The 12032-nt window shown below is 51.8% G+C and overlaps 6 protein-coding genes across 6 annotated transcripts; 3 read left to right on the top strand and 3 right to left on the bottom strand.

Annotated features, from left to right (window-relative positions):
- The first annotated feature begins 511 nt into the window (after positions 1–511).
- On the top strand, positions 512–1836 carry STEHIDRAFT_164316 (uncharacterized protein). Its single transcript, XM_007298458.1, has 4 exons — positions 512–626; positions 706–1130; positions 1193–1370; positions 1438–1836. The coding sequence occupies exons 1-4, from the start codon at positions 565–567 to the stop codon at positions 1772–1774; spliced, it is 1002 nt and encodes a 333-aa protein (XP_007298520.1). The 5' UTR covers positions 512–564; the 3' UTR covers positions 1775–1836.
- Positions 1837–2002: 166 nt separating this feature from the next.
- On the bottom strand, positions 2003–3472 carry STEHIDRAFT_151246 (uncharacterized protein; the record flags this gene model as incomplete). The annotated part of the gene is made up of 7 exons (XM_007298457.1): positions 2003–2326; positions 2383–2627; positions 2693–2773; positions 2845–2923; positions 2983–3019; positions 3077–3320; positions 3385–3472. The coding sequence occupies 7 exons, from the start codon at positions 3470–3472 to the stop codon at positions 2003–2005; spliced, it is 1098 nt and encodes a 365-aa protein (XP_007298519.1).
- An 844-nt stretch (positions 3473–4316) lies between these two features.
- Positions 4317–5423, bottom strand: STEHIDRAFT_70331 (uncharacterized protein). The gene is made up of 3 exons (XM_007298055.1): positions 5143–5423; positions 4775–5080; positions 4317–4715 (listed from the first exon to the last, which is right to left on the bottom strand). The coding sequence occupies exons 1-3, from the start codon at positions 5282–5284 to the stop codon at positions 4498–4500; spliced, it is 666 nt and encodes a 221-aa protein (XP_007298117.1). The 5' UTR covers positions 5285–5423; the 3' UTR covers positions 4317–4497.
- A 417-nt stretch (positions 5424–5840) lies between these two features.
- STEHIDRAFT_143429 (uncharacterized protein) lies at positions 5841–6575 on the bottom strand. The gene is made up of 3 exons (XM_007298456.1): positions 6222–6575; positions 6097–6150; positions 5841–6036 (listed from the first exon to the last, which is right to left on the bottom strand). Coding segments are annotated over exons 1-3 (351 nt in total). The 5' UTR covers positions 6517–6575; the 3' UTR covers positions 5841–6034.
- A 706-nt stretch (positions 6576–7281) lies between these two features.
- STEHIDRAFT_151244 (uncharacterized protein) lies at positions 7282–8188 on the top strand (the record flags this gene model as incomplete). Its single annotated transcript, XM_007298455.1, has 7 exons — positions 7282–7351; positions 7414–7494; positions 7554–7634; positions 7705–7782; positions 7836–7907; positions 8001–8066; positions 8166–8188. 7 exons carry the CDS (start codon positions 7282–7284, stop codon positions 8186–8188), a joined length of 471 nt encoding a protein of 156 aa, XP_007298517.1.
- A 200-nt stretch (positions 8189–8388) lies between these two features.
- Positions 8389–11913, top strand: STEHIDRAFT_164314 (branched-chain amino acid aminotransferase II). Its single transcript, XM_007298454.1, has 8 exons — positions 8389–8570; positions 8633–8717; positions 8785–10007; positions 10067–10141; positions 10219–10362; positions 10686–10778; positions 10853–11273; positions 11341–11913. Exons 3-8 carry the CDS (start codon positions 9891–9893, stop codon positions 11769–11771), a joined length of 1281 nt encoding a protein of 426 aa, XP_007298516.1. The 5' UTR covers positions 8389–8570; positions 8633–8717; positions 8785–9890; the 3' UTR covers positions 11772–11913.
- The last annotated feature ends 119 nt before the right edge of the window (positions 11914–12032 follow it).

Raw genomic sequence — 12032 nt, 5'->3', positions numbered from 1 at the left:
CGTTCCTTGCTGTATATATCTACTCAATTGCATGCTATATCTCAATCGGTGCTTTTCTCCATTCAACGCCGGTCGACGGTGCCCCTGCAGCTTTGGCCACTGCTCAACTATTCAATGTAGGTGCGATAGCCTTGAAATAACTCACAATTCTAATTTCTTCTGATGCTTTGTGGCGCCCGCTTTTAGCAGACTGACCTTTGCCGTTCTGCCGTACCATCTCTGCCATTTGGATCCAGTGATACAGGATGTAAACTCTATCCTGGTTCCCCTGACCGTCTCACAATTCAACCGTCGCTGCTGTCGGGATGCCGATCAGCAGCAACACCCCATGTGCTACGATTGCGACTTCTGATGGGTGTTCGCTTTGATTCTTCGGACAAGTTTGTTGACAAGGTGAAGAGCTCCGACCCGATATGCGCATCTTCTCATGTGCTTAGACCACACGTTGTCAATGTGGTGGATTCGTGATCACGAACCTGATCTTCTTTTCCAACATCATCGCGTGTGTTTACATTCTGCTGTGTCCTACCGTTGAATATTCAAACTGGACTATAACCGACTAACATGTCCACAGCACCAGAGGAAGCAAAATATGTTCTTGGGGACAGCGCCCCCGAGAAAGTTAGGTATGTTAGACTCGTCATGGCTTTGCCCACGGACATCGCTCCTCGTGTCTGATTGTTCGATCAACTGGGGCACCGTCAGATTGACCTCTCAGTATCTCATGGCGAAGAAAATTCTGGGCCGCACATCACCTCTTCCATCGTGCATCGACATCAACTCTGTCTCCAGTGTCCTTGACATTGCGGCAGGAACCTGTATCTGGACTTTAGACCTCGCCAAACTTCCTGAAGTCACTTCACGCCTCGCCAATGCCAGCACTTCTACTGGACAATCTCGCGATCCAAAGGCCCCTTTGCAACTATGGGCGTGCGATATCAGTACGGCGAAGTTCCCTGAGAAGGAAATCGCGGACAGTGTGGGTCTCAAGACGTTCGAGCAAGATGTGACCAAGCCATTCCCTTCCGAGTTGTACGGCACATTCGATTTGGTGCATATGACGCTACTGGTGTACGCTTTGACGGAAGACGGATGGAAGAAGGCTCTACAGAACTGTAAGGATCTACTGAGTGCGTCACCCTGTTTCATCTACGCCAGTGAGTCGCTGACTTTCTCAATGCGACGGTGCCAGCACCTGGTGGGCATCTCATCTTGAGTGAGACCGATGCCGTCTTCTACACGGAAAGTGCCCCTCCACCCACACCCAGTGAGCGGCATGACTTTGCGGCCGCCATGAATGGCCCCACATGGAGACATAAATGGAACACTATGTTTACGGGCGGCGCGCTCAGTAACGGCTTCATCACTGAGTAAAGCTGTTCTACCCTTCTTGTTATTCTTCACACCATCCGGACTTCTGACTCCATCTTCATACAGCCTCTCCTATCGCCTTCCGGACCTCCTGAATGACATCTCTCTTCCCATCATCCACTCGACGAGAGGCATTTCGCCGTTCGGCAAGCTTTGCCACGTCTACAAGGGTCTTGACGGTGGTTCACTGGCATCAGAGGCAGACTTCTCGCTTGAGAACTTTGACTTGGTGTTGGAAGTATTATCCCAGTCGATGTTGAAGCGTGGGGTGCTCGAGGCGCCCCAAGGAACAAAGATAGAGACCGAAGAGGGGAGGAAGCTTCTGGTTCAGGAGATTCGGGATGGGATCAAGGAGGAAGGTGCATGCATCATCGCCTGCGAGTTGGTAGCCCAGAAACCATGAGTAGTTAGTCGCAGTACGAGCAGAGGTGTATCGTTGGAGTTTCATGCATGCTTCATTGTAATGACCAAAGATTTTTGCGTTCGCAACGTTGCTGAGGAAGCATCGTCTCGAAGGGAATGGTATTGATATAGTCCAAGGCAATTGGTATGAGTATCATACAAACAATGAGGGATGAGTGCTGGTTTCGCCACCAGAAAAGTAATCAAGGTGCATATTCCTACACCGGTGCTATGGTTCTGGTTCCTTCACCTCATGTATAACAAATTCCGAGATCGGATGCTGCTCGATGTTTGAATGTGAGCCCACAGTAGTGTCGACGAATGAGAGGTCTCCTGGATTCGACGTATGGATGGACCTCAGGCCGAACGATTTGTCACCGCTGCTTCCGAAAGCCGTGTTACTACCATCCCAACGCTTCGACGATCGCTTTGTTTGCGTCACATGCGGGTTCGGGGCGAATGTCATGGAGCCAGGTACCACTGAACGGTATGTTTCCCTGGACCAGGCATTACCGTTCGCCACACGAAGGATGATCATGAGAGGACAGACGCCCTAATGTTCAAGACGCGTTAGGAGGGTACGGGAATACTCGACCAGGACAGACATACCTGAATGAGCTCGACGGGTTCGACAGCGAACTGCAGTGGAATCTGTTTCGCGTAGCCGACAAGGAATATGATAGCAGAAATGGAGTAAAGAGCGGCGGATTCGATGATCATGGCGGCTACGCTGGTATAGACCCCGGCTTCGGTTTGCTGCATTGTCTTCATGAGCATGTAGCGCATGTACATCAACCGAGACACTATAAGCAATGTGACGACGATGTTCAAAGCGACCGAGAAAGACCAATATACTGAACAGAAGTGAACATAGAGCATATTAGGATTAGGGGGCCATGGCACAGACGAGAGGACGCACGAAGCCCGTAGTTGACCGCCGAGTCAGAGAACATGCTGGCGCCTGGTTGAGTGATGCTGTACAGTTCGACGATAGACAGCGCTACATTAATGATAATTTCAACCGAACTAAGCATATCTTAGAGAACAATGTCGAAAAGAGCAAAAACGCACAGAAAGACGCCATGAACATCATTGTGGGGAAGGCGACCACGAGAGTTCTACGTTCCCAGATCACGTATAGCCGATAGAGCTATCCACAGAGGTCATAAAATCTGCTAAATCATATATGCATAGCGAACTGTGACATACCACCAGACTATCTGCCATCCAATTCATCATAAAGTAGCTGTAAACCCAGCGTCAGAAACCAACGAGGACGGTAAGATTGAGTGAGGGTACGCACGCAACTATACCAGTGATGTTGATCACTGAAGTGTAGTGAGCCGCTTGGTAACCCAAAGGCCCTCCAGGATATTCACGATCGTCCACGAAAGCGAGTTGGATAAAGCGAAGGTGCGTGAAATATCCCACGTTTCCCAGCGCGAACATTACAAAAACGTAGGCGACATAGTGCCATAGAATCTTGCCTCCCCGCGGGTTCTGAGTGAGTGCGTTCATACACTGTACAAAAAGAGTGAGAAGGACACCTAATAATCGCACAAGCTATGAAAGTCAGCGCTTATAGGCCAGAAAGTATTTTTGTGTTCGCACCGTAGGCCGCAGCACCCAAGGTGAATCCATCATACAAGCCCCTCTCCCTGTCGAGGAGTGCTGCTGACTCGTCTGGGGCGTAAGACATGATGAGGAAAAAGATGCAGAGAGAACACGCGAGATCAGGACCTTTCGTTCTTTATGCACGTTGAACGTTTGACCGAAATCATTGAATTGGTCAGAAGGAAGCATCCCGTTGCATTGGCGCACGCACAGCTGATGCTATCATGTATCGACTAGGAACGCCCCATAGGGCCTAACGGGAGAGCGGCAGCACCTATCGACAGTGTCGATGTCTATGGCCAAAATATACTGACCTCTTCGCGATCCTAGAAAAACAACTCGTTTTCGAGGCGTGTTCGGTGTTAGCAAGTGGAAGCTGATACGACCACAATCTGAAACGTATAGGGGTCCAACTTCGTGGCGTCCATCAACATCGGAACAATCGCATCACCAAGAACATTTCATGCGCTCACGCAGGCTCACGCTCATGGAGATCCAGGAGAACCGACGGTTATCGCAAAATGGCCGCGAATGTTCTCGTGGGGAATTCCCTTCAAGTAAGCTCACACGAGTATATGTGTGTGAGCAGAATCATTGCAATACGTCGCCCAGTCTCTGTAGATGTTGTGAGGTTCCCGAGGTACTCTGTTGGTACCTAAGCTCTGAACATCAAGTGAATCGAAAAACGCAAGCGATGGGTACTTCAGTACTTAACTCCCACGAAAACAGGATGGGTGATGGTGAGAGCTAGAGATCATAAGACATAGGGGCAAGTAGATTCAAAGATAGCGCAGCCAGCATCTTTGAAGGTGTTGTTTGTAGTGAAATTGTCGGGTTGTAGAGTCGGACGTGAGTGGTTTTTGCACGGAGAAATTGTCTGAACTTTGTGGCGTCAGACTAGAGCGGCAACCGCCGGGAGTGGCGTGGGCGGCTTGATCAAGGTTTCCTTGTTTCCGAAGCACTGTCGAGCAACATTCAGAACGGCCAGCCCCCGGTTGATACAACCTGGATAGAACAGACTCGCATATCGCCCGAGTATTCGAAGCAAGCAGCACCAATGGAAAAAGACGCATATATCGACCGAAACATACCCCTCCATCCTCCAGCCCGTCACGGGTACATCGACGTCGAGTTGCCTCCCTCTGCCTTCCACTTCTGCCTCTCTTCGTAATTCTCGTCAAGATAATCCCGTATCTGAGTCCAATCGCGACATTTGTGCAGGATATCGAGGCCTGTAGCAGCGTTATCCGGCTGGCCGATGGAATTGATGGTCGGCACCGATGTTTCGAGCGTCATATCGCCCGCGCAGAGAATCATCTCTCGAAGATCTGAAGGTACGTGATCAGAAAGCGAAATTCTAGGAAGGAGGGGGGAAATCGGTACATACAGGTCAGGCAATGATTGACATGGTGCTCGACGCCCGTGCCGTTCCCGGGAAAGTCGAGGACTCTTGCCTTCGCAGTCACGTATCCAAACCGCAATGCATCGAGACAATGCAGCTGATGGAACATGGACAGAACGAACATGTCGTGGTTTGGACCGAGTGCAACCCATCCGTTGCTTTTGGGGAAGTTGGATGCCCAGTCTTCGTCTGCGTAAGGCCCGTAGACTTCGTCGTCGAGCCATTCGGCGTTCATTGCGACCTGATTGACTCGTAGAGGCAGCTCCTTGGGATAATCATCACCGATGTAGCCTACGAGACCATCGAGCCATGGGAATTAGCTGCAATCAATGTAGCGCTTGAAGGGCACTCACTGTACGAGACTGCCTCTGGATTCTTCACGGGATGAAGGATCCGCAGAGTTCGCAGTTTGGACGCAACCTCCATGCCCTGATATACTGCGAGGCAGAGAAGCCCAATGATCGTCCACCTCAAAGACGAGGCTTTGCCTTCCATATCGCTCTCTGCGTACCGCGTAACAAGATTGTGGGACGGAAGGAGGCGAAAGTGTAAGGAGCGTTGTGATCCAAGGAGCAATGGTAGCAGTTGCTGGTTATACGAGTATGATGTAACTATTCCGCCAAGTAGTCTGGCTCTGGCCGAGGTCGACCCTGAAAGAAGGAATGTCACGGCTTTTGAAGAAACTCAGAGAGCGCTTTGAATTCATTCCTCGGAGCAATCTTTGGGGGACCGCCTGGGCGCTCTTTTCAGTGACATCTCTCGCCAACGTAGCGTTCACCCTGCGGTGTATCTCACAAGATAACTTTCCTCCGAAAGAGGTGTTTTGACCATGATTTACTCACTGTGCAGAATACATAGTATGTACGAGCTTCGTGGATAGGATCCAGGGGGACCACACCAGTGACCCTTACGATGGTGTTCACCAGATGGCCTCGAAGTGTTCGGCAGTCGGTTCTGTTCCGACCTACGCATCACGCAAGGCTGCTTTCCTGTTTCACGCTAGCTTAAGAACCTCGCTCACGATAATATCGCCCGGGAAACCCTCTGAAACCCTGTTCAATTCTTCTCTGGAGAAATGTGTCTCCTATTGGAAGTAGACCCTGCATAGATTGTCACTACGATCAAAGGCACAACTCTTGCGGAAGATGCACGAAGCCCACGATGACTGCACGCACATGCGTCAATATGACAAACCGTGTGCTCTCCTGAAGTCCTATTCCTATCTCAACAGTTGCAAAAGTACAATCCTGTAGACGAGTCGCGTCGACTGAGATTGGGAGGCAACTAGGACATGGGAGCAAACTCACAAGATGTATCGCGTGAACCAAGGACACTGGCTTTCTCCTCTTCGGTATGGATCACTGAAGTGGATAATCGGTCACCTCAATCAGCTGGATTTCAACGACACAAGGACAGTAGAACTCGCACGCACGTTTCTGTCGAGAGACATCGCTGAGGCCTACATACTGGTCTGGCATAGGTAGGTGCGCGACCTTGGTGAGAGGAGTTATGTCCAGGATGGTCGAAGAGAGAGCATTGGTTGCCCATAGATTGACACCAGCCAAAAGGACATTAACGGCGATGAGAAGGAGAGTGAGGTAGCGAAAGATATCGAAGGTATGTTTCGGTGTCAATGTTCGTGATAACGACCGTTGCTTCTCGTCGACTAGCCCATGCTCCTCAGTGATGTTGTCGTCGCTGGCGGAGAGTCGCTGGTAGCTCGCCATGGAGCACAAAGGAGAGGATCGACAACTGTGGTGTACAGGTTCAAGTTCAAGGCGCTTTCGCAGGACCAAGTCTTTCTGACGATCACCCTCGGATCTGAATCGCCGCCGTCACAATGCTGTCAGAAGACCAGTAAGTAACATATGTGTGCCCGTTACTGACCGTAAGTATTACTTGGGGATAAGCTCAGCGCTCAAGAAGCGAGAAGGAGCCGGAGTATCGGAAGAAAGGGGCATAAGTACGTACCTCATTGCTCTACAGAGTCGTCACACGGTACGATCCTCATCGGAACCGCCCTCCCAACAACCTTCCAAATACCCTGATAGGATAGCGGCACAAAGTCCTCGCCCAGGCCCCAGGACGATCCCCATCTCTCTATAAACCCAACCACCACCATTCGCTCCGCGATTCCCTGTTTGCACCCACTCGGATCTAGGACCTGTTTGTGACTGTAAGTCTCATTTGTGTCTTTCTCTCCTGCCTGTCCCTGGCTCGTCTTTGTGATATGTGGAGAAACCGACCACGCTCGTTTGGAGAGCTTCGTGTTGGATAATGTCTAGGTCTGTCCGTGAAAATCGGAAGACCAAGCATCTTCCAGACGAGCACTGGATCGATAGTTTTCGCTTTGTAATCGCCGTTGACCTTGTTAGGCAACGACATGAATTTCGTTCTTGGCACAGTCCGGGGAACGTCTGATGGTCATAAACTATTCTGTCGTGAACTAACTATCTTTTTCTCAGCGATTTCAGCCTCCTCGACTTCGAGCCATGCGTACAATCATTCTCTCCGCTCTCCTCCTCGCTGCCTCGGTCGTCGCAAGCCCCGTAGCGAACGCCGGTAAGTTCATCTCGAGAACATCATTTCTACTGCCATGAGCCGACGACGGTTCGAATGAACAGTCGAGGCTCGCGCGACACCCATTCCAGGCTTGTTCGTTGAAAATGTCGGCGTCACATCTGACACTTCCGACCTGGAGAAGAGTTCGCACCCTCCCCTGTAACTTTTTAGGGGCCGCAACTCGTTCTAATCGTTCTTATAGTGAAAGCTCGCGACAGTCCTCTCCCAGGCGGTTTCGTTGAAACCGAGGGCGTGACTTCCGACACTTCCGGCCTGGAGAAGAGTTCGCACCCTTCCCTATTTCTTTTTTTTTGGGCTGCCACTCATCCTGATCATTATTCCACTGCTTGTAGTGAAAGCCCGCGACACGCCTCTCCCCGGCGCTTTCGTCGCAGGCGTTGACGCCACGTCCGACACGTCCGACTTCGAAAGTACGTGATACATCTCGTCGACTGTGGAATCTGGACTGACCTTCTCCACTCAGCTCGCGACACTCCTCTCCCTGGCGCTTTTGTTGAGGGCGTCGGCGTGACGTCCGACACTTCCGATTTCAAAAGTACGTCATGTTCTGTACATGCTCACCTTTCATCGCCTCGAAAATCCGAACTGACTGACTGTCTCCCTGTGCTTGACACTTGACACTACATAGAGCGAAACGTGACCTCCCCCGGGAAGTTCGTCGAGAAGACCGGTGTCACGTCGAACGTGAAACAATGTGAGTAGGCTGATTCCTCATTCCTCATTCCTCATTCCTCAACTCTGTCACGACGAGGCAGTTGGTTGCAGTTGAGCTGACTTTTGACGTCATCATTAGACACGGGAAGAAACGACGCTTGAGTGGAGTGCTCGTTAACGTTGTACCTGGCCTCTTGTATCGCCCAGACAAATTTCTCCTTCGTCTATTGACCGTGTACTCTCCGTCATTTCTCATTGATTGTTTCCTATACACGTGCTTTCGCCCTTCCTACGCCCGAGAATTCGAGGTAAGTAATCGACGGGAACAGTCAATCAGTCTGCATTTCCCATGGCCAAAGTGCATGCTTGAAACTTCCAGGACCCCCATAACTTGTAAGCCGGCGGCGCACTATCACCGCTCATGATCAAGAAGTACGAATACAGTGTCACCTGGAAATATCGGGCGGATGCAATCTGACGTGTATCCTGTCAAAATAAGCAGCAAGGCTGCCCTCGTGCGTCGAAGTTGGCCTCGAGGGGTAGTCTATTCTCAAAAGCAGTTGATGAGCTGTTCAATACTATGTTAGAATGCACGACTAGACATACCGCTCGAACTAGCTTTACCGTGGGGATCACGTCTCAGAATCCGTAACGAGGTGCTGGCCTGATACATTGTACAATCCTCAACAAGCTAGCCAACGATTCAAGAGAGGATGTTCAGCCCTTGTATAGTGAAAATGACAACGGCGCAAACGTACCGACAGCGTCATGGAGTCCCAGTCTGGCGTGGCGCTTTCCCCCAGTCTCCTGCCTCCCGAGCCTCCTGCTCCAGCCCAACAATAATCTCCTCAACCTCGCCCATCTGCCCAGAGCCCAACTCCATCCTCTCCATATCTCGTCCAAACCTCTTCCCGAACCTGTCCACCACGCCCTGCACTTCTCCCGCCACGCTGACCCGCCTATCCTCTCCACCCGCGCTTTCGATACACCCCGCCTTCACATCCGCCAACCCACAAGCGACAATCTCATCGAACCACGGGAGCGGCTCCCTCGTAACATTGAACGCAAATCCATGAGTCGTCAGCCGATGTCGCACCTGCACTCCAATCGACCCAACCTTCGTCTTCTCATCTAGAAAAACACCCGTATGTTCCGAATTCGACACCGGAATCCCATGCCCTTCCGAAAAATGTTCTTCGATCGTCTTCTGAAGTCTGCAGATATAGTCCCGGATGCTGAGGGGAGGTCCTGACCCGGACCCGGCGCTCAAGTCCAGCAGAGGATAGCCCACCATTTGGCCAGGACCGTGGTAGGTCAACTGGCCTCCTCTTTTTGTGCGGACGAAGTCGGCTCCGAGAGGTTTGAGACGTGTTTCTTCGGCGATGAGCTCCCGTTCGTGCTCTGGAGTCGATGCTTGTCGTCGACCGGCGGTGTAGACGGGTCGGTGCTCGAGAAGAAGTAGGATATCTCGGTGTTTGGAAGGCGCGGAACGTCGCAACGAAAGTTGAAAGTTGTGGATAGCTTCTTGCAGTGCAAGAGTTTGGATATATGGTAGGGGTGTTGAGAAATGATGATAGAGTATTGGAGGGAGGCCCATGGTCGACAGTGCTGGTCAGTAAGCAAGGTGGCCCAGCGCTACGGTGGCATCACTGGGTGAGCCGCCGATCTCCCGGGTCAGATAAGATAAGCTCCGCGAATCACTGTCGATCTCCTGACTCGACTGTCTCTGTTCAGGCCTGTATTTATATCTTCACCTCCTTTCTTCTTGCTTTTCTCCTTTGTCTGTATCCATCCACAGCTTTTCTTGCTAGCGCTCCTTCCTTGCTCAGCTAGACCACATACATAGACTCGGAACTAGAACAGAATGACGATCCCAAAAACGAACGAGCCTCTGAGCTCCAATGGGCTTCCCCTCCCTGCCGGAGATGCGAAGGTCCTCAAAAACCCGGGGGGCATGCCCCCAAAGTTGAACGAGATCGACGTGCGTTTTTCCTCGCACTAACTTCAAGCAGGATGCTCACTCTATACGAACGAAACTAGCCATCGAAACTGACGATTACAATGAGCAACAGTCTAAAACCTATGCCGGCCGTGGAGGACTTAGTCTTTGGCCAGGTGCGTCCTTCTCTTTTCCTTAAAATCTTTCACTGGTATGTAGACTAACGTTTTGATGTGACTGGGAATGGGAATAGACAATGACAGACCATATGCTCATCATGCACTACGAGCCCGAGAACGGATGGTCAGCACCTGAGATCAAGCCTTATGGCCCGCTGAGCATCGATCCGGCGAGCTCGTGTTTGCAATACTGTCCGAACGTGTTTGAGGGTATGAAGGTGTGTGGTTTTTTCGTCTTCTTCGTACTACGTCAAATCTCGCTTCGATGCGAGTAAAGTTGAGTGCTGCGTTGGAATTTTTTGTGTGTGCGTAATGAAAGCATGGACTTGATGAGGTCATGGTTATATTTTTGGCGGCTGGTCGAGGATTTTTGCTATCGGTTGCAGTGGTATGACTATCACGAAAGGGCCTTGCTCGTCCTTACAAAAGTCTTACTACTCATCACATCACGGAGAATGTACACAATGCATAGATACCGCTCTCTGCGATATCTCGGTCGTTTCATATCCTTTCATCCAAGCTCACAAACTCGTCCTCTTAGGCCTATCTCGGCGCAGATGGTAAACCCCGTCTGTTCCGCCCAGAACTCAACATGAAGCGCCTCGAAGGCTCCGCAGCCCGTATGGCTCTCCCCGTAAGCCTCACATCCCAATTCCCCTCTTACTTTCCCCGCCTCTCCCCTTATTAACCCATCTCGCACCCCCACAGCCCTTCGACTCCTCCGCGCTTCTCGTCCTCATCAAACGTCTCGTCCAACTCGAATCCCGCTGGATCCCCAAACCCAAAGGCTCCTCCCTCTACATCCGTCCCACCCTCATCGGCACACGCGCCGCCCTCGGCGTCACCGCCTCCACCCACGCCACTCTCTTCGTCATCCTCTCCCCCACCGGGCCTTACTTCAAATCCAGCACAACCAAGGGCATATCCTTGCTTGCGGTGGGGGAACATGTGAGGTCGTGGCCAGGTGGACATGGAGGGTTCAAGTTGGGGTTGAATTATGCGCCTGGGTTTAGTCCGCAGAGGATGGCGATTGAGAAGGGATATCAGCAGGTATTGTGGTTGATTGGAGAGAATATTACGGAGGCGGGGGCTATGAATTTCTTTATCGTCGTGAAACGAGATGACGGTGGTACGTTTCCCTTCATATTCTCCCTCCCTTGAGAGACTGTGGAAGCTGACGGTGGGTGTTGGTGCAGGCCTGGATATCATCACCCCCCCTCTCGACGGCACCATCCTCCCCGGCATAACCCGCGCCTCCGTCCTCTCCCTCCTCGCCGCGCACCCCACCTCCACCTCCCTCCCCGAACTCTCCAACGCGCTCAAAATCCACCTCCACGAGCGCCCCATCTCCATGCCGGAACTCTACGCCTACTCCTCCACCGGCCGCCTCCTCGAAGCGTTCTGCGCCGGCACGGCGGTGGTCGTCACTGCCGTGGCGCGAATCGGTTGGAGCGGAAAGGGAGGGGAGGAGGGGTTGGGCGATGTGGTGTTGCCGGAGTATAGGGATAAGAGGGGAGGGGGGGAGACGAGGCCGATGGGACCGGTGGCGAGTGCGCTTTATGAGAGGTTGGTGGATGTGCAGCATGGGAGGGTGGAGTGGCAGGGGTGGAGTGTGCTTTGTGAGTAGGGCGGGTGGTAGGACGTGGATAGGTATATAGTTATAGTGGAGTCAAAAAGTGTACGTACTTGTGTATGTACTGGATGAGCTGTTTGTACGAAGTTCCTACAGATACAGTTGCTTTTCGCAATGAAATCAGTGGACGAGGGCGCCACCGAAGTGCCACTGCTGTAGGTGCCACACCGCCCGCCAAGCATTCGAATTTCGATATTTGCACGAACCGATGCTCTCCATGCCACCATGATCTCCTTGGCCATGAACGCTCTTCTG

Source organism: Stereum hirsutum (genome assembly GCF_000264905.1).
Source record: "Stereum hirsutum FP-91666 SS1 unplaced genomic scaffold STEHIscaffold_1, whole genome shotgun sequence".
NCBI lineage: Eukaryota > Fungi > Basidiomycota > Agaricomycetes > Russulales > Stereaceae > Stereum > Stereum hirsutum.
Note: the sequence above shows the minus strand (reverse complement) of the source record. Positions and strands in the feature narration are given on the sequence as shown.

Bases quoted from the DNA above. Each gene is read 5' to 3' on its own strand.
- STEHIDRAFT_164316 (XM_007298458.1), top strand. From the start codon at position 565: ATGTCCACAGCACCAGAGGAAGCAAAATATGTTCTTGGGGACAGCGCC. The intron at 627-705 runs GTATGTTAGACT...GGGCACCGTCAG, and splicing joins AGCGCCCCCGAGAAAGTTAG to ATTGACCTCTCAGTATCTCA. The intron at 1,131-1,192 runs GTGCGTCACCCT...CGACGGTGCCAG, and splicing joins GAACTGTAAGGATCTACTGA to CACCTGGTGGGCATCTCATC.
- STEHIDRAFT_143429 (XM_007298456.1), bottom strand. From the start codon at position 6,516: ATGGCGAGCTACCAGCGACTCTCCGCCAGCGACGACAACATCACTGAG. The intron at 6,151-6,221 runs GTGCGTGCGAGT...TATCCACTTCAG, and splicing joins CGATGTCTCTCGACAGAAAC to TGATCCATACCGAAGAGGAG.
- STEHIDRAFT_164314 (XM_007298454.1), top strand. From the start codon at position 9,891: ATGACGATCCCAAAAACGAACGAGCCTCTGAGCTCCAATGGGCTTCCC. The intron at 10,008-10,066 runs GTGCGTTTTTCC...GAACGAAACTAG, and splicing joins CAAAGTTGAACGAGATCGAC to CCATCGAAACTGACGATTAC. The intron at 10,142-10,218 runs GTGCGTCCTTCT...GAATGGGAATAG, and splicing joins AGGACTTAGTCTTTGGCCAG to ACAATGACAGACCATATGCT.
- STEHIDRAFT_70331 (XM_007298055.1), bottom strand. From the start codon at position 5,284: ATGGAAGGCAAAGCCTCGTCTTTGAGGTGGACGATCATTGGGCTTCTC. The intron at 5,081-5,142 runs GTGAGTGCCCTT...ATGGTCTCGTAG, and splicing joins TCCAGAGGCAGTCTCGTACA to GCTACATCGGTGATGATTAT. The intron at 4,716-4,774 runs GTATGTACCGAT...ACGTACCTTCAG, and splicing joins TGTCAATCATTGCCTGACCT to ATCTTCGAGAGATGATTCTC.